This window comes from Haplochromis burtoni, unplaced genomic scaffold (assembly GCF_018398535.1).
Source record: "Haplochromis burtoni strain Fernald_Lab_line unplaced genomic scaffold, NCSU_Asbu1 Contig_7, whole genome shotgun sequence".
Lineage (NCBI taxonomy): Eukaryota > Metazoa > Chordata > Actinopteri > Cichliformes > Cichlidae > Haplochromis > Haplochromis burtoni.
This window is the reverse complement of record NW_024582368.1, coordinates 4,944,498-4,964,886: the sequence shown is the minus strand read 5'-3', so window position 1 is coordinate 4,964,886 and position 20,389 is coordinate 4,944,498. Positions and strand designations below refer to the sequence as shown.

Below are 20,389 nucleotides of genomic sequence, written 5' to 3'. Positions count from 1 at the left end.
GCATCCAAAATGAGATGCATTATTTAATATTCCTGCCTGAAAAGTTAAATCGATGAATGGATTTGCGTTTATTTAGAAGTTATCAAAGGCCACAGGTGTGTGCGTGTGTGTGTGTGTGGTCCTCACCTTTCCTGCATGAGAAATAGGGAGGGCTGGATTGGCAACTACAAAGGAAAGTCAAGACAGCATTTTGGGTGCAATTTCAGGAGGACTCAAGTAGAAAGAGCCATTCATAGGAAGACTAAGATGAAATCCATTAAAAGAGCTAAATCTCAAAGAATGATCAGATGGCTATCATGCATAACAATTTACAGCAGGGAACATTTTGCTGTTTTTCAGTTGCCTTAGCAGTCATGCGAAGAGTTTTCACGGGACAATGTCCTGTACAATGCTCAAAGAAATTGCAAAATACCCAAGAGCTACATCTGAGACGACGTGCCTCAGTTAGCATGTTAAAGTTCATGACAGTCCAATTAGGAAAAACGCTGAACAAGTATGGCTTATTTGGGAGGCTTGCCAAGAGAAAGCCTTTTCTCTTTAAAGAAAACATGGCAGTGCAGCTTAGGTTTGCAGCATTTTATCTGAACAAACAACAAGACTTCTGGAAGAATGTTCTTTGGACAGATGAGACGTGATCTCCAAAGTGGACATGTCTAACTAAAATGCAGAGCGCCACGTTTGATCAAAACCGGCTGGTCAACACAAACACGCCATACCGTCTGTCAAGGATTGTGGTGGAGGGGTGACGATTTGGGCTGGTTTTGCAGCTACAGTAACTGGGCACATTGCAGTCATCGAGTCAACCATGAACTCCCCTGTACAGCAGAGTATTCTAGGATCAAATGTGAGGCCATCTGTCTGACGGCTAAAGCTTGGCTGAAATTGGGTCGTGCAACAGAGCAGTGATTCCAAGCACACCAAAAAAATCTATATCAGAATGTCTGACATGCTGTGGCAGGACCTTTAGGAAGGCTGTGAGTTAAAGAATATCTGCAAGCTGTGAACTGAAAAAGCACTGTAAAGAAGAGTGGGGCAAAACTCTTTGTTATTGTGTAAAGCATCCTTGAGTTTCTTGAATCATGGGATTTGCTTATTTTTGCACACAACTGCAGAGAATCCTGTGAAAAATGGTTTGTTTTTTGTGTTTTTACTTTTAAATCTAATTGGTGATTATCCTGTGAGATAAAATATGCTAAAATATGTTTTCTTTTGTAATCCCTGTTCAGAGAGGTACAGCTCTGCTACTGGAGCACCTGGCCGGTAGCCTGGCTAGCACTATCTCAGTGACCACCCACCTGGACATCGCACCGCAGCACCACCTCTTCATGAAGGGACGCAATGGCAGCAACATCAAGCACATCACCCAAAGGACGGGAGCTCAGATCCACTTCCCTGATCCCAACAGCCCCCAGAAGAAATCTACAGTCTACATTCAGGGCACTATCGAATCTGTGTGCTTGGCACGGCAGTACCTCATGGTATTCATCTTCAGTGTGTGTTTAATTTATTGACAACTGAAAAAAAGAATGCTAAACTGCTAAGCCAGCCCCTTCCAACTTTGTTTTTGTGGTTAAGAGATGGCATTTGCGTTATATTCTTACATGTACAGATTCCACATACTGTGTGGTAGCTAGAATGGATGCCACTGTTTCATCAGAATCATCATGGTATGTGTGAATAATGCATGGGTTTTCGAGTTAGGAAGCAAACCACGATTGCCTTGAGGGTTTTGAATAGCCTTGGGAGAGATTTGCTTGGCTCTAGTCGAGCTGCTGAAATTTCTGTCAGATAAACAAGAATCTGTAACCGACTCAAGGTTAGCACACATGGTTCATAGCTGCTACATACCTGCATGTAAGATGGACACCATTAGTTTGGCTTGACTTCTTTATGTCCTTTCTATGCCTTAAAAAAGAAGATCCTCGTGGTAATGGGTTGACCTGCTTTCTGTGGTAGATTCTAGTGGACTGGATATCAACCTGACTGTAATTCAAAGATTACGTTAAAGTTTGGACCAAAGATAGCACTTCATATTTAAATTTCACTTGGTTAAAATGCTCAGCGGTCATTCTTGTCTTGTTTCCCATGACCGCTGAGGCTACCCGAATCTTAAATTACTTAGGAGTATAATCAGAGGTCTGTTTCAGATATGTGTAAAAGTGATGGCTGTTTAATTACTGTTGGCTTCGGCTGAGCTGGTGTGTATATGACATCTCAGCTGTAAACAGCTTTGGCTTTCTGTTTGGACATCCATAATGTGGGGCAGTAATTCTGCAAGAGCTGCCTTCTCTTTGTCTGCGGTCTCCCAGTTGGCCCCAAAGACATTTAGCAAATGCCAGAGTTGTTTCAGTGACCAAACATGACTTTCTTTTGGAAATGAAATGGGACACACAAGAAGGAGCTTCTTAAGTGTCTTATACTGGTGAAGAGTAAAGAATTTAAAAAAAAAAAGATTAATAAGAGATGAGATGGAGAAGAGAGGAGAAACAAAAAGCAATGAGTGCGAGAGGATCGTAGAAATGAACAAAGGGCATAAAAAGGGCTAGGTGAGGTGCTGTAAACTAGATGCAGAATAGGCATACAGGAGTGGGAGAGGCCTCCTCGCGGTAGTGCACTGTGTGATTTGGCTTCTCATAGCCAGACTATAGATTATAGCTCCAATCTCAAGCCCCGTCAGAGCCAGTCTGGCTCTGCTCTCTGCTGCTAATTACACCCACTCACAATAGGAGCACTGTCCAGCTCTCAGCCCAAAATATAGATGTCTGTGGTGCTTGTGGTGGTGATCATGCAAAACAGATTGCTGTTGGCGGAATTTCCCAAACTCAGTGTGGGATGAATCCAGCACTGAATCTTGTATTTATTGGTATGACCAACTTGCTCTACAAATGGTATACTACTATTGAGAAACGGCTTATATTACTGGAGCACCAGTGCAAACTTGAAAGCTTTTCAAAGAGATTGGTGTGCAGCTGACATAAGAAAATGAACGTTTATTACAAATATGTATTTATTTTGTCTTTGCTCCACAGGGCTGTTTGCCTCTGGTATTAATGTTTGACATTAAAGAGGATATTGAGGTGGAGCCCCAGTGTATCACAGCGCTAATGGAGCAGCTGGATGTCTTCATCAGTATCAAACCAAAGCCAAAACAGCCCAGCAAGGTATGACTTCAAGCCCACACTCACACGGCACGGAAAGTTGGGATTTCAGGCACTGGTACTGACTTGGCTTTGAGAAAGGCAATTTAGTCTTTAAGCTACAGCTACTTCTATCCAAACCAAAATATTTTAACTGTTTCAATGGATTGTCACAAAGTGCTGAAACCTAATGACCTTAGTAAACCCCTGATCTTGCCTTGAGCATCATCATGTGGTTAATCTCTGTGGTTTCATGGCAGCAAATCCAAAGAATGGGTTTAAAACCATTTCCAGCTTTAGAGGATGCATATTGTGTGTACATTGTGTTTTTTAAATTGATCGCGATGAGCCATTTTTGTTTTGTTTGGTTTTTTTTTGGGGGGGGGACGACTCTTTGTATCCTCTATAGTCATATTAACAGTATAGTGTTATCGCACCATAAAGAACATAGAAACAGTTCCAAATGCTGCATCATCTATGGCTTATTAAGCTGGCTTTAGTCCATTTAGCTCACAGTCCACTTTTCTAGATGTGCTTTCAAAATAAACAAAGACCCACATCAAAATCAAGAATATTGTTATTATCAGATTTACTTCGAATGTAGTGGCAGTTAGCAAATGTTTGCATGCAAACACATCATTTTTATTATAAGCTTAAATGAGAAGCTCCTAGTGTTGTTTAAATTAAATAGTTATTTGTTTCCTTTTTTTTAACTAGGAGAGATTGTGTATCCAGGATCATGCTTCAACATTTCCAGTGGCATTAAAAATCATATTTCTAGAGGATATATTTACACACACATTCATACAAGCAAGTTATTCTATGTGCTTTCTATCCCATTCACACTCTGACGGCTGCATCGGGAGCAACCTTCCAATTAGGACATGAACTGAACCACAGCAGCTCCTTAAATATATCCCTTCACAGTTTGGACTGTTGCATGTAAAAAGAGCATAACAAGACACTGGCTAAAAAGTGATCAGTGGCTGGATAAAGTACAAGAAATGCTCATTTTTTGAGGACTAAAACAGGCACCCATAGGAAACTGGACCACATTTCTATAATATTATGAACATCGTAGACTAAAGAAACTGCCCCGTGTTATTACAGTGTATTTATTCTGCTGTCATCTTTTAGTTACCAGGTTTTATACTTCTCAATATTTCTTCTTCTCAAAGAAAAAATAGGTTTGGGGGGTTCTTTTTGTTTTTAAAAGGAGCTAATTTTTCTTCTTTATGCATTTTACACTTGGGACTGTAATATGTACTTGACAGAGTAATGATTACTTTAGGAGGCAGCGTACAGACACAGTGTTGAGTGTCCTCCTCTGTAACACTAGCTGTGCACTGGTATTGACCGTTACAGAGCTCCTACAAGGCAAAATAACCAAATAAGAGTAATGTATTTACTTAACTAAAGAGAGGAAATATTCCTGATTCTGAAAATGAAGCACACAGAAAAGAACCACTTGCTTACATGAATAAATGTTACACAGTGCCAGCATGTTACAGCAATGATAAAAAATTATAGCATAAAAATCCACCAAATATAAACTTTTTTTTTTTTTTAGCACTGTTGCTTCACAGCAAGAACGTTCTGAGTTTCGATCTCCCGGTTTGTTGGACTCTTTGTGTGGAGTTTGCGTGTTCTCGCAGTGCCTGCGTGGGTTTCCTCCAGGTGCTCTGGTTTCCGTGCACAGTTCAAAGACACGCTTGTTAAATTAACTTGTTTTTCTAAGGTGGCCGTAGGTATTCGTGTGAGCGTGTGGGGTTGTGATGGACTGGCAACCTGTACAGGGTGTAACTCATGCCTTGCCCTGCGGCAGCTTCAATGCACTCTACACCCCCCCACCCCCCACCCACTGCAAACCTGAACTAATTAAACGAGTAACAAAGTGGATGAATGCCTTAACCTTCAGCCAGTCTCATAATTGATTCAAGCATCTGGCATATACTACACTCAGTTTCCACAGTGGTCTTATCTTAAGAAATCACAACATGTATAATAGACTACATTAAAAAAAGCCAAACATCCAGTAAACATTAAAGTTTAGATGAAAATGTGTCCTTTTCTCCCATAGAAAAAGACAGCTGCTGTCCTACTTGTTCAAATGCAGCGTCGGAGAAGGGGAAAAAAACGACTGCTCGAGAAACAAATAAGCCACTGTTCCATTTCAGTTACTTTCCATCAAATGACAGCATGACATTGAAGTAAATTATGGATTGCCTTGTCATATTTCATCACTGCTAAAACTTAGAAAGGGAAAAACTGGATCCCTGTACCAACACAGTGAAGGGTTTTGGCAAGTCGGCATCTGCCACAGTGGGGAATCGCAGTCTCTCCTCTGCACAGCCTGCCATGCATGTTTCATCTGCTGGACAGGGCCAGTCTGTTTTTTTTAGTAGGAAAAGCTGAAGCATAACAAAAAGTAAGTGGCTTCATTCTTGGTAAATTAGGTAGAAATTTGGAGTTAAGCTCAATGACCTTTAATTAAATGTAGCTTCTATTAGTGAAATCTGTTACTCAATCTTTGGCACGCCTTTTTTGTATATACAATTGATCTAATGTTTATAATAGTCTGCTGTTGTACACGTAGTATTCCTAGTCATATTTCACTGTTTGGCCTCAACCTGACCTGCTCATCAAGGTGCCTACGTCCCACCCTGAGTCAGGGCTCAATGCCCAAACCAGACGGGCCTGCGGGGACCGGTGTGGAAGTGCCAGTATAAACACCGACCCAGCCCAGATCCTCTTAAGAACCCTTCACTTAAACATTTTAATGAGGTGACAGAAATAATCCAAAAGGCCAGTCCAAATGGGTGCCACAGCCTGTCTGCTTCAATCACTTTGGCAGTCCTGTAGAGGAGGGTGTGCACGTGTGTCAGGGATATTCGCCGCTGATTGAAAAAAAAATTCAGAAGCTCAATTTTGGCAAAATGCAAAAAGCCAGCACTTTGATTTATATTTATATTAAGATCGAATAAAGCAAGGTTTCCAGTCATTTCTTTCAATGATTCCAAATCTGATTGTGAATTTTGTGTTTTTGTTCTTTTTACAGTCTCTTATTTTCTTCTCTCATATCAGACAGATATGTTGATCAAGAAACACTGTCTCTCTCACTGTCGTTCCTCCCCCGTCTCCTTCTCTCTCCCACACTGCCTCAATGTTTATCCTTCTAATCTACCCTTAATTCCCTCTTCCTTCCTCACATTTTATGTTTGTCTTCTCCCTCAGCCTCCCTTTCACTCCCTATCTATGGTACCAACATTCCCTACCCTATCTCTCCCTTGCTCCTCCTCTTGCTTTTCTCTTCTGCCTCCTAGTTTCCTGTTTATTTCCATGTCCATCCCACTTGTTCCCGTTTTCACCGGTTTCTCATCGCCTCTTCCTTCTCTCTCGATCTCTCCCAGTCTGTGATAGTCAAGAGTGTGGAGAGGAATGCAGTCAACATGTACGAAGCCCGAAAATTCCTCTTGGGTCTCGAGAGCAATGGAGTGGTGTCGTCCTCACCCCCTGTGGCACTGAATGCCGGCACTAATGGTCCATCCCCATCTCTCATCTGCCCTGTTGGCCTGGACATCCTGGCCTCAGCTGGCCTGGGGCTGAGTAATCTTGGTAATGACAATGTTTAACTTGCTAAGAAATAATGCTAAATAATGCTTTCTCTATGATTGGGGGAAGGGGAATAAGATGTTACCTTTTATTTCGTGCACAAAATGCAACAGATTAAATTGTATCATGATAGAAGAACTAATATCTTCATGAATCAGTGTCGTTCCCAAGCGTGTAACACAAAGTAGTCTCTTTTAGAATTTTCATTGGTTTACTGAATTGAAAACCACAATCCCCCTTTACATAAATCACAGCTGGTGACTCACTGCATCTCTATATGACCTTTACAGCAGGAGCTGTGTGGACGCAAGTCCAAATCTGCACATCTTTGATCAGTCAACCATCAGAAAATAACCTCGGTACACATGTAGTTGCAGCACTTTGAATAATTTATGAGTTTATGAATCACAGGATGATGAACGGTTCTTATCGCGTAGGAGTTTGTCTGCAGCGCTGACCTCAACATCTGAGCCCAACAGAGTCCAGAACTGTTGAGATTAGGGGACATTTTTGTTTCCATGGATGACTTTCAATTGGTTGTAAGAGTGCGTGCAGTGTATAACAAATCTTTAGTCACAGTTATCAGATTTTTGCATTCTTCTGATAAAAAAATTTTGGAGATTCAGTCGGTTTAAAAAACAAACAAACAAAAACATGGAATTTAGGACATGATTTATATATCAGAGGCAGTCGGAAAGGCAGATAGGATAAGCTGACAGGAAGTGGTTCATTCCTGTAAGCACTAGCTGGCAGTAGATCTGTTGCAATTTATCTGTTAGAAATTTAAATATAAATGCAGTATGTCATCAAATGGTAACCACAGCAAATCTGCATTACATTACTGGAATGTGTTTATTTTCTCCTACCACTGACTTGGACCATATGTGATAGTCAAGATGTTGAGTTTGTATTTGTGCTGAGAATTTTCTGAGATAATGGGTTTATTTTTGTTATAATTTTGGAAAACCTAGCACAAATGTTTTAGCATATCTTCTGTTAGTTTTGATGAGCATGTGTTCAGTTTATGATTGGATTGTCCCCCCAGAAAATGAGATTAAAGATTGGCTGCAAAAAAGCTCAGTGTGCCAGGAGAGTGCCCGTACAGTAGAAATCTTTTTTTGCTGTTTCATTTAAACTCAGGGGCCCCGGGTGAAGCTGTGGACGGCCACATCCTGGCCTTTAGTAATTGCTACATGCTTTTCTTCTTCAGATTACAGACCAGTGTGCCAGAAGAATCCCTGGCCTTATTCCTGGAGCCAAAGTAGCCCCTTGTTAAAGCCACAGACCTGCTTCTTTCTGTTTTCATACACTGCGTTTGGGTTAAGACACCAAGCACCACATTGTTGGTGTTCTCGATACCATAGTTTTATTGGGTATGAGGACACACTAGACGTGTACTTATGCATCCATGACCTTGTAGAAATTTAAGAAATTCTTGCTCTCATTTGCTGTTGGGTTGATGGCAGTTTGATGGAATTCCAGTTAAATAGCTGGAAGACCAAGATTTTTTTTTTCTTAGTGCAACTTATGATTAGCTTGAAAAATGCACTTTGACAGGACCACCACTGATCTATTCATATACTGTCTTCTCCTTTCTTTCCTAATTTCTTTTGGTTACCCTTTAGCCTTCCTGGGTGCAACAGCATCACACTCTCTCCCCAATTCTGCTGCCCCAAACGCTGTGCTGAACAGCTTAAACTCCTCCATGAGCCCTCTGCAGACCCCAAGCCCCAGTAACCCCACTCCTTCCCCCTCCCTCTGGCCAAGTTCACTCACCAGCACCCAAGGTTTGTATATAGTACTGCCAGTAGCTCTTATGGTAAATCTGTATTTAATTAATTTATTTTTTATTCACAAATGATGTGTCTTGATGCATGCTTGACGTGAAAGAGTAAAATCCTTACAAATGTCTCAATCTTTATTTTAATTTTTGGTAATTCAGGTAATGTGTTACATGACAAAAAGCCCTGTAACATTTTTCTTATTACTTTGATATTTTGGAAACTTAAGGCTTCTCGTCTCAGCTGATGCTGCATCCTGCCACTCAGGCCACCCTGAGCAGCATCCTGCTGTCCGGTGTGCCAAGTTATACACCGAACACACCATCTCCTCCACCTGGCCTCGCCCCCATAGACAAGCAGCCCAACGGGGTCCCTGAGTGCACCCTGAATGGACATGTCAAGGTTGGGCCCTTACCAACTTTATATTGTATCACCTCGCTCTACGTTTTGAATGACTGTGATAATAATATTTTTTTATTTTTTGTGTGGGCATGCACATGTATAGCACTCTGGCTCAGTGTATGGGAGGATAACAACGGCGTCAATTGCAGAAAATGTCTTGAGTCCAGCTCCATGTGACTCAGTCCAGGAAGCCAGTGGCCACAGTCCATCAGAACCACGGTCAAGCAAGTCCAGCCCGGACGAAGGTATTCCTCAAATCATTGCAGTGTCCTTGTCACTGAACACATGTGATTTGTGGCTGGATCCATGCTTTCACATTTACACCTAACTCAGACGTTACCATCTTAATACTGCAGCAGATATTGAGTCTCATCAGAGCAGGCAAAGTTTTTCCAATTACATATTGTCCAATTTTGGTGTTACTGTTTGTTTCGGATCAGATCCAAGCACTCCTGGCCATTTTCCTCTGGCATCATTAAGACATTTTCACCCAGTGATCTGCTGCTTATTGTTTATTTCCTCTCTCAGACTATTCTCAATAAACACTTGAGATGGAGTAAGTAACACATCATTAGAGTCACATTTCTTCACCATTGTTTAAACAGTTTGAACTTCTTAAGGTCCTTTTGACCATGTGTACCTAAATGCATTGAGTTGCTGTTATGTGATACAAGTAACAAGCAACTGAAGAGGTGTACCTAACAAAGTGGTGTATGACTGTGTACTATATAAAATGGCTATTGAGAACAATATAAGATTAATTCTCTCTGCCAAGGAGGTCATGTGATTGGTTTGGTTTGTCTCAAGTTAACGCCCCTCTCGCCCAACCCCTCCCTGAGCCTGGTTCTTCCAGGGGTTTCTTCCTGTTAAAGGGGAGTTTTTCCTTCCCACTGTCACTAAGTGCTTGCTCAAAGGCGGCCACCTGGGTTTTGGGGTTTTCTTAATGTAAAGGCCTGGAGGTGATGTACAGATTTTTATGAACGTTTTTCATTCGTATCTTCACCGTTTTTAATTAAAACATTTAACTTGGCTAAAAAGTCATTTTGAAAGTGTGCACTTATTCACAACTGCGCACTTTTTGTGGTGAGTCATTTATAATAAACAAAGTCTTATGATTTATGTGTTGTTACAGCCTTGGACTGACAAAATGTTTGAGCTGTTAAAAGTTTCAGCTCAGGTTTGTTGGACCTTAGCTTTGCAGACTTAACATAAATGTCCAAATCAGGATTTTCCACTTGAGATTTATGCAACCCTTAAACCCACTTTGAGGAAAATACCTTTATTGTACCCACGTTTTACTTCTCTATACTGTCCTCCTAACCTCATACGCTTTCTGACTACATTCACTGGCGTGGAGACAGATTAACTGCTGGTCTCCTCGCGGTTCAGAAAGGCCCTTGTTTCCTCTGTGTCTTACACTCGCGGTTTTCCCCTCAAACCTTCACTCTCACGCGTCTCGTTTTTCCCCGCTGTTTTTAAAGTTTGTCCTCCCCCGACGCGGTGTGTCCAGTTAAGTTTTCCTCTCCCTCCCTTACCACCTCCTGTGTCCCAGAATGTGTTTGCGCTGGCTTGCCTCGTACAGCTTAACTCCGCTGTGTCAGTTGAAGGTGTCTGGGGATATTGTTCAAACATTAAACCCCAGAGAACTTCGTTTAAGTGGCTGACATCATATTATTTTACAGTATGCGACCCATGTATACTCACACGTGCACATCCTGTTGCACAGAGCAGGTCCTTGTCGGGTTAAAAGCAGAGAAGCGGATGAAAAAGCACTATAATCACAGCTGGTGTGTTTTTAATTAATCTAGAATTCAAGTGAGACCTGTCACACTTGAATGCATGCACACATGCAGTACATATGCTCACAAGCTAAACATACTCAGTCATACTGAATGACCCAGTCACTTCTGAGTGCAGGCTGTGTTATGGTATAAATTGAAATTGATGAAACCTAAGGTATTACAGCTATTGTTGTCATTATGTGTATTTTGTCTGCACAGAAAAAAGAGAATATTCACCATTTGTCCGTGTTTATTCCTTCAGGCTCTGACACATTTGTAGAAGTGGGCATGCCCAGAAGCCCCTCGCACTCCGCTAATGGAAGTGAGTTGAAACAGATGCTGGCGTCATGTAAGACCTCATCAGGAAAACGACAGGCTGTGGAGCTCCTGCAGGGCACCAAGAACTCTCATCTACAGTATGTCTGAATCATTTATGACTTCTGTTGTTACTTTTTAGCATCTCTTCCAAAATCTTTTACAGATCATGCTCCTAAAGTTTGATGGTATTCTTTAAATATTGATCTTTACAGACATTAAGATAAGCCCAGAAACAATGGGATCATTTTTATTTTTAAACAATAATAATGCATAAAGTCACAGACTATCCCAAACTGGAGCAACCAGCTGTGGTACGTTATACACATCATACTGGACAGCATTGTTATTATGATGGCTAACTCTATGTTTATAATAATCCCAGTACGTCAGCTGTTTTTGAAATAGTGCAGTGGGATCCATCAACTTTCCCTTGTTTTTTTTCCGTATAGATGCTCTGACAGTTGTGATGTTAATATCAAACATGGCCAAAGTTTGAAATAATGAGGTCTGCAAATGTGCAAGTAATCCCCTTTGAGCTGAAAGCTCAGGCTTCAGACTGTTTTAACTGCTTAGCTGTTTAGCGGTTTGGCTCTGTTTGATGTCAGTCAGAAGAGATATCTTTAACATGGTTATCTCAAGTGCGCAGCTCTGGCTGTGTGAGCACAGAAACCCCACCCGGCTGATCTTCATATTTTTTGTTTGAGAGGGACAGCCAGTCAGAAGAAAGTTGCATGAAAGGGAGCATTGTGTGTTGAATTGTGATTCATGCAAAATTACTCGAGTCCAAAAACTGTACTCTGCTGCTACAAATTCGAATATACATCAGCATTCATGAGAGCGAGCACTTTTCCACGAGTAGCTGCTAGACACGACTCAGCTTTACTCGGTTTCAGTCGTTTTCTATTAGAATTGAGTCAGGCACCTTATGTGACTCAGGTTGTAATAGCAAAGTCACATGATGTCATTGGTATGCGACACAAACGTAATAGAATAACGGAGGCCGTTAAGGCTCAGCCGCTTTTTGTTAGACCGCTGTGTTGTTGGTTTTTTTTGTACTTGGAACCCCGGCTGAGTAAGTACTAAAAAAGTACCTGGTGCCAAAAATGGAAAATCCTTAAAACCGAGGCAAGTCGAGCTGAGTAGATACTAGTGGAAAAGGAATAATGGAGATGCTAGTTACTAAAGGCCCTCTTTAACAGCCTGAGTGATCACATCAGCAAAGGATGAGCTGAAGAAAGGTTATTTACTGATACAGTGCCTGTTTTAATTCCAACAGTTCTGACTGTCTCCTCTCGGACACGGAGTCCAGCTCATCAGACAGTCCTGTGGCAGATAAGAGGGCACCGGGGAGTGAGCGGGCAGCTGAAAGGGCAGCACAACTGAACGAGAGGGAGAGAATCCGATTGGCACCTCAGACCTCCTTTGCCAACATGCAGGTACACACACACACACACACACACACACACACACACACACACAGCTAAAATGTAAAGAGAGGCCATGGTTTTATTGGCTTTAACCATCTGTTGAATTTTACAGGCGTTTGACTATGAACAGAAAAAGCTACTGGCAACTAAAGGTGAGTTGACATTTTTGTGCCATCAAATAGTGCAATCAGTGTCATTAGCAGTGTGACATATAATTTAGTCCCCTTAAAAAAAATTTAATTTATTTCTTTAGCCACAAAAACATCTTCACACTAAATATTATTTGGTGCCCAAATAATTATTTTATAGAAACATATTTGCATCACTGCTTTTCTGTATTCGCACAGCTATGTTGAAGAAGCCAGTAGTGACTGAGGTGCGCACTCCGACCAACACCTGGAGTGGTCTGGGCTTCTCAAAGTCCATGCCAGCTGAGACTATCAAGGAGCTAAGGAGAGCCAATCACGTCTCATACAAACCCAGCATGAGCACGACATACGAGGTCAGACAGAAATGAAAGTGTTTAACTTTCATTATCGTGATCAATATGTTCAATATCTTACCATGTACTGATATTGTGTGTATTATAAGAAACATCATTTGCCTGACTGTTGTTTTAGTAGACAGACGTTTGTGTTCTGTACTGGGATGTACAGAATTCAGTCTGAACTTGTTTCTTTTTGGTCCTCAGGGTTCCCCACTGTCGTTGTCTCGATCCAGCAGCCGGGAAGGCGTGGGGAACGGGAGTGACTCTGACAACTGGCGTGAGAGGAACGCCACCAGCAACGGCCTAGCAAGCCACACAGAGTTCGCCTCAGCCGTCAGCAGTCCAAAGAGGAAACAGAACAAATCTGGTCAGTAAATTTTTGTTGTTTTTGTCTTCAAATAATGATGCTGATTAGCAATGAAATGAAAGAGAACAAAATAAAGATTTAAAATGTCATTGTGAGCACTCTTGCCTCTGAATTTGATGGTTTTGCTTGTAAGAGTAATGTACTCAATATAGCACTCAGGGGTTGGCACGTTAAAGTCTAGTGAAGCTGCCAGTCTAGTTAATCTGCAGAACAGATGGTCTCAGTCAAAATGGTCCAAATTTTCATCTCTTTAAGCTAAACATTGTTTCAGTACCTGACTGAATGAAAGAAATGTCTCTTTTTAAACTGTCTTGTAGCTGCAGAACATTTCCTCAGCAGCAGCAACTACATGGACTCTATTTCATCAGTAACGGGCACAAACGGCTGCAGCCTGAATTCGTCTCTGAAAGGCTCAGACCTGCCGGAGCTTTTCAGCAAACTGGGCTTGGGGAAGTACACGGACGTCTTCCAGCAACAAGAGGTAATCCTGATTCTGAACCAACTTTTTATCGCACAAGCTTTCATCGTCTTCCCTGGTTTAACTGTAGGGGTGGACGTGTGGGTGTGCCAGACCATTACTTCTGTCCAAAGTGAAATATCCCTGTCATTATTTGTTGTTGCTATGTTACATTCATAGTTTAATTAATTTTTCCTTAACAAGCTGTAGAATTGCATTCGTACATCAAATATTGCTGCTTGCATGGCAGGGAGGATATGATGTACATGACCATTAGTCTTGACATTTATGTTTGAAGATCTTTTCTAGATTAAGGTTGTTAAACTGGCTCGTTGCTGCTTCTAGATTGACCTCCAGACATTCCTGACACTCACAGACCAGGACCTGAAGGAACTGGGAATCACCACCTTTGGTGCCCGTAGGAAAATGCTGCTCGCTATCTCAGGTATGGAAAAAAAAAAATTCAGAAAGAGCATTCTCTTGTTGCATTTTATCTTTCTCTGTGCTGTCAGCTGCATGACACTGCAAATAAAACATTTGCATAACAACGCAGAGATACCCACGTTGGTCTTTTCCTGTGCCGATAATCACTCGTACCAGCACGAGCTTCATTCTGCCAGCTCACCTTTGCTGAAGGCAGTTTCATTAATGGTTTTTTTTATGTTTATTGTTTTGTCTGAGTGGATCCCAGCAGTCCAAAAGATAAATAATAAGTTCATATCTCAAAGTTCATAGGTGGTTCTTGTTGTCAGCAAGCCAGAATAGAAGTTAAACTGGTCAGCTTTCTGAGAGGACATGCTGCAGTAACTTGCAGCAGCAGCAATAAATGGGATTCAAGCAAATTCTTCTCTGATGAGTGTTTCGGTATTTTCCCAGCTGCTCCAGCTGCCTGTCTCATGCTGATGCAGACTCTTCCCTGTTGTTACACTTGATCTAATGTGAATGTGGTGGGTGTCACACTTCATTACTGACATTATAATAGCCTGCACGAGTTAATCATGTCTGTGTTGGGATCATGAGCTTCCTGTCATGGTTATTGTTTAAATGTTCAGTTCACAAACGTCTGACCAGAGTCAGGGTTGACAGCGAGGGCAATGAGGGGAAATGTCGAGGTCAGCACTATGATTATTAAGGAAGCAGAGGGATCCAAGGCCAGGATCGGTTTTGCTGCCTGTCGCCTCAGCCAAGTCGAGGTCAACTTTCATCTCCGCTGACCGACTCTAGAGCTTGAAAACTGCATATTGCGCATCTCTGTCTGTCTTTCTGTGTTTTTGCTTCTCATAAAAAGATAGAATACCAGTCAAGGCAATCCAGGTTTTAACTTCCTGCTGGTGTGCCAGTAAAAAGAGCTGCTGGAGCGAGCTGCCTGCCTCCAGTAATCATACTGAAGGTTTATGCTGGCACCGACAGACTGCGGCTATCATATGAATAACTGAGAGATGCCAGGGTGTTCTTGAGACATTTTTATGAAATCATTTTGTCCAAACTGCTGTGTAAAAACAGATGGACACAAAGAGGGGTTTTGTTGATCTGAGCAATTCTGTAGTGCTTTGAATCCAATTTTCTTGTCACTGTAGATCAGTGAAGGCTGCAGAGACATGGCAACATTCTCCACGGTTTTATTTATTTTTACTTTGATTTGCTGCAATTCCCATCGCAACAATGGAAGTTACCCCACATTAAACACTATGTTTGTATCACCTTTGCTGCTCCTGATGTTTTGCGGTTATCTTTTTTTTTTTTCCTGCCCACAGAACTAAACAAGAACCGGAGGAAACTATTTGAGCCACCCATCAGGTCCTCCTTCCTGGAAGGGGGGGCAAGCGGCCGCCTCTCCCGCCAGTTTCACGCTGAGATGGCCAGCGTCAGTGGGCGATGGTAGGCGCCTCCAGAGCTCCAGTCATCGGAGAACCGTCCATAAAGAAGACCAGAGTCCAGCATCTTAGAGTGGCGTCTAGGTTTCAGTGGTTGTTTACCCTTTTTCAGCTTCAGCTGAATTGAGACTGTTCGCAAAGTTGCATTGCCATATAGCGCATTTATGAATACTTTTTTTTTAAAAGCCATAGTTTTACCTGAAGTGCCAACAACAACAAAAAAAGGGATTTCTCAGATACATGAAGTTCAGTGTTATTGCCTTATAAATCCACTAGTCTCTTGTTGAGCATTTATATATGAAGGGTGTGGTTTTGGTTCTGTCCAGTATTTCTGTCCACTTTTTGTTCAAGGGAACAGGCAGAATGATTAGTACATCATTTTACACATTGGTACTACCTGCATTTGTATTGTGCTCTTGTATCAGTGACATGCACTTTAATAATACTAGATTTTTGCCTGTGAGAGCCTTATTCCTTAGATTGAAATGAAACTATGCATTTTTTTATTGACTTAAAGCACAGATGCATTTTCTACCAAGCCAAAAGTAAGCACTTAACCAGTGACATTAGCACAGCACCAAATGAAGTAATAATAGGTCAGCGCACCTAAGCGGTGACTTGATCAACTTTAACACATAAACCAAAGTAAATCTCATTGTGACCTTTGACTCCTTCAGTGTTTCGATTGGTGGACATTCCTCCGAGATCAGTGTTTGTGTTGAGCATCAGTTTCTCTTTCTAGACGAGACAAAAATAAGTATTTTGTATTCATTTTGCATTATGATTTTATTTTTTAGTTTTTATTACCATCTTAGGCAAATGAGTGGAATGTTTATTGGTAATCGGTTTACATATGTATTTTTTTATATTTTCATGAATGAGTGTCTACGATTATTTTGTTTTGTTTTTTGTAATTAGTTTGCTTGTAAGTTTTAGTTTTATTTCCTGCCCTTTAGTCTCTGGAGCCATAACATGGCTGTGCCATTAGACAGCAGCAGAGATGTGAGACAGTTAGGCAAAGCTTTGTAGGCCTCTTTGATTGTGTCAACAAGCAATTTTCTGTGGTTTTTCTTCTGTGTTTATAGTACTTGGTCTTTTGTTTTATCTTTTTTGCCAGTCATGGCCTCTCTGTGGCCCCTTCCATGTGCCTTAAATCTCCCAATCTGGTCTACTGTGTATCTGAAACTTTTTTTTATCTTTCTGTTAGCTTAGAGTTTCAGCTAGAGCAAGGAGAGGAGGCCTGTTAACAGAACAAGGCCTTGCCTTTAATAGTGAAACGTGCCAATATCCATAACTCGTTTTTTTTTTTTTTTTCAGCAGGAAGAAATTTCGTTAAGAACACTAATATTTTGTTCTGACCTTACTTTCCAGATAGGAAGTGCCATCACACAAAGAACCAGTTTTCCCACAGCCAACATGGTCTCATATTAATAGTTCTGCGAGACACAAATAGAGAACTAAGGTCACCAGAAGTACTGCGAGATCTAAGATGAAAACAAATAAAAATCTGGTATTTTCTACTATCAGTCATGTAATCTAATATCCCCAAAACCTGGTTAAGCAGTGTTTAATAAAGTAACAGAATTATGCATGCAGCGGCAGTGTTTATCACCAGAGCTTGTGTTTGCTCTGTAGCCCTGGATTATGTTCAGTCATGTGTTTTTTGAAAAGGAAAACATCCTTTTTTCCAGCAGTTCATTAACTTTGGATAACTCAAATGTTTTTTTGTGTAATGTTCTTAAAATATGTCTGAGCATTTAAACTACAAGAACATCCATCTTCCAATGATGAGAGCGTTTTTCAAGTGCAATTCAAAGCCTCTTTGTGAAGTCATTTTTCCTTTTTGTTTATATTTGCAGTACACTAGGTTTAAAAGCTAAGACTGAGTAATATTCTTAGTTTAAATGAACAAGACCTGTATAAACTCTTAAAGTATGTACAAGACACTTCTGAAAAATTATCACTGCAAGTGCGTAAACGTTTATCTCAGCAGATTTAATTATGACAGACAGCAGCAGCAATCCTCGTATCGTTTCAAAGTAGTTGATCATTTATCACTTTTTTGTTTTAATTTACAGCGATTTAACACCCTCATTTTTAACCACTTTTCCGTCCTATTTCGCATCCTATCCTATCTGACTTGAGCCATTCTCAATGTGGTTGTCAAGTTAGTAACACTACACTAAGTGATATTCTGACATGTTTGCTTATGCAAACCAGGTAAATTCTTGTTTTTGTTTTGTTTTTTATTTTGTTTTTTTGTTTTTTGAAGTCTTAAAGAAGATGAAGAAGGCTAAAGCTTAATGTAGAAAGGGATTCTTTATTCTACAAGGAAACCCGGAGCTGCTTTTGCTCCACATGGTACTACATTTAAAAAGAAAATAGATAAATAATGTTGAGCACTGATTCTCCCAGTGCTGTGACTCGTGTTCCTGCCTAGCAGACATTTGTTTTCATCCTTCACTTTTTTTTTGGATGTGTTTGCTCGGAGGGCAATAGAGGTTCTTGTCTCATCAAGTGAATGTTTCAAATTTATATATATTGCCTTGATGATGCATGTTATTGCAGCTTGATCACAGATCAGTAAAGGGACTCACCAAGTCAAAAGGTTTACTGCTAGCTTGCCTAGTCTTTGCCCTTGATTGAATAGTTTCACAATTATGTCTTTGATTTGTTGTATTAGTCATATTAATATTCCCAAAGGGATTTATTTGAAGGAATCTTTGTACTGCAATCAAATGGTACATTTATAATGTAAATGTAAACCACTAAGGAAATGATGTATAACATAACTTTTGTACAACTTTTCATTTTTACAGTCATTGTTTTTGCGTGAGAAACGTACAATTCTGCACCATATTCCTAAGATGGATTCGTGCATAAACATTGCCATGTGGTCAACGCTCTGTTCACTGTGGCATCTGTTGATGCTGTTGTTATTCTTAACTGTATTGTAGTACAGATATAAACTTTTCAGAGAATCTGTCAAGCAGGCAAAAAAATGTTTGTTCGAACATTCAAATGATATTATGAAGGTAATAAATGTATGCAAACAAAAGCGCCTTTTGGTTTTGTTTCCCACATAACACAGAAATGTCGAGTTTTGAAACTTTCTCAAGTCTGAAGCTACCAGGCTGTCCAGGCGCACAGTATCAGTGCAGTATTTCTAGAAAAGGGCTGTTAAACGTGCAGCCCGAGGGCCAGAATCGACCTTGCAAAGACTCCAATCCAGCACACTGGAAGGCTTTGGGGAAAATTTTTCTTCCTTATAAAGAAAGATAAAGAAATTGCACTTCTTTATCTTGTATTAAGAGATTTATGTTGACAAAAATGAGTTTTACTCATCCGCCTTGGATACATACTTTATTTGTAATTTTGACCAGCAGAAGTTAGTTAAAATTAGGCTAAAAAAAGTTAGGCCTGGTTTAGGTGACGCTGAACCCTCAGTTAGGTTATGCTGCATTGGTCTAGGCCCATTGGGGCTTCCCATCGTGCATCAAGTCTTTCTTCTTTAATCAGCTCTTTTCACTCTGTTTATCCACCACTTTGCATTACATCATTAGTTATTCTCTGGCTCTCTTCCACACAGTCTCCCACTCCTCACACCCAGCATGACAGATGGCTGCCCTTCCCTGAGCCTGGTTCTGCTCAAGTTATTTTTCCTGTTAAAAGGGAGTTTTTCCTTCACACTGTCACCAAGTGCTTTCACTGAAGTGACTGTTGTTGTGATTTGGAGCTATATAAATTGAATTGAAGGTAATCCTTCTGCACTATTCTGCAATCACTTGGTGTGTCTGTTTAAAGACACATTCAAAAACACATTTGCATACTGCAGTTTGAGGGTAATGTGCTTACATGATGTCTAACCTGCACAGCATCTGCTTAATCCAACAAAATGAATCTATAACCAATGAGGATTTGCAGTACAAGACACACTTGAGAAGAAATTTAAAGTTGTCTTCACCCCTTATAAACAGGCTACTGTAGTATGGGGACAGAATTTATTTTCTTTGTTTTGCATGAATGTACTGCAAATAATACATTTCTGCACGACTAACTGCCAGAAAACTGTTCACATCCGTGAAATAAAATATGGGTTTTTGTGAGATCTCGGTCACAAATTCAGCAGTGATGATGCTTCTTGGTTAATATGAGAAGATTAGAAAAACTGTTTTTGCTTTGCAGAGGGAAAACCTCAAGGGGGCAGTATTGTCACTGAAAATGACATTTCCCAAGTAAAGCGTGGAAAATGGTTACTCAGCAACAGATTATAAAATGTAAAGAAATGATAAAAATAGCATTTTATTCGTGAGAGACTCTTTGCAGCACAGCACATTGTCATTCGCCACCTCTAATACATATCATAGCTGTAATTTTGAAGTTAGTTTGGAAAATGTTCAAACTTGAAAGAAAATGATGCGTTTGCCTGTGGCTGTTTGCATATTCCCAAAGTGCTGTATTTTACCTGACATATGGAAAGTGATTCGGTTTTCAGTCGTTTTTATTTTATTGCTCCAAAAAAAAACATCTCCAGGCCTCTCTTCTGATTATGGCAGCAAATTAATGTTCAGCTGTTTGCCACATAGACAGAGGGAGTCACTCATCCATCTCAAATGAGCCCTTTAACAGGTGGTGCCACTGAACTATGGTCTGTAAAGCACCTGTGGTTTCTATGACATCACAATATTGAATGGGATGTAAATACTGGTATGTACAAGTGAGAAACTCACGGGGTAATGTGTAGGA

At 40.6% G+C, this 20,389-nt stretch overlaps 1 protein-coding gene across 1 annotated transcript in view; it reads left to right on the top strand.

The window, feature by feature from the left end:
* LOC102299199 (protein bicaudal C homolog 1) overlaps window positions 1-16,956 on the top strand; it is a 55,427-nt gene extending 38,471 nt beyond the window's left edge. The window contains exons 8-21 of the mRNA XM_005914222.3: window positions 1,227-1,478; window positions 3,030-3,161; window positions 6,548-6,752; window positions 8,375-8,536; window positions 8,760-8,932; window positions 9,036-9,177; window positions 10,976-11,129; window positions 12,308-12,467; window positions 12,571-12,610; window positions 12,806-12,960; window positions 13,150-13,312; window positions 13,630-13,793; window positions 14,115-14,214; window positions 15,524-16,956. Of these exons, the coding sequence (XP_005914284.1) occupies window positions 1,227-1,478; window positions 3,030-3,161; window positions 6,548-6,752; window positions 8,375-8,536; window positions 8,760-8,932; window positions 9,036-9,177; window positions 10,976-11,129; window positions 12,308-12,467; window positions 12,571-12,610; window positions 12,806-12,960; window positions 13,150-13,312; window positions 13,630-13,793; window positions 14,115-14,214; window positions 15,524-15,651 (2,130 nt within the window). The 3' untranslated portion in view covers window positions 15,652-16,956. The remainder of the gene's footprint in view (window positions 1-1,226; window positions 1,479-3,029; window positions 3,162-6,547; window positions 6,753-8,374; window positions 8,537-8,759; window positions 8,933-9,035; window positions 9,178-10,975; window positions 11,130-12,307; window positions 12,468-12,570; window positions 12,611-12,805; window positions 12,961-13,149; window positions 13,313-13,629; window positions 13,794-14,114; window positions 14,215-15,523) is intronic.
* Window positions 16,957-20,389: the final 3,433 nt, after the last annotated feature.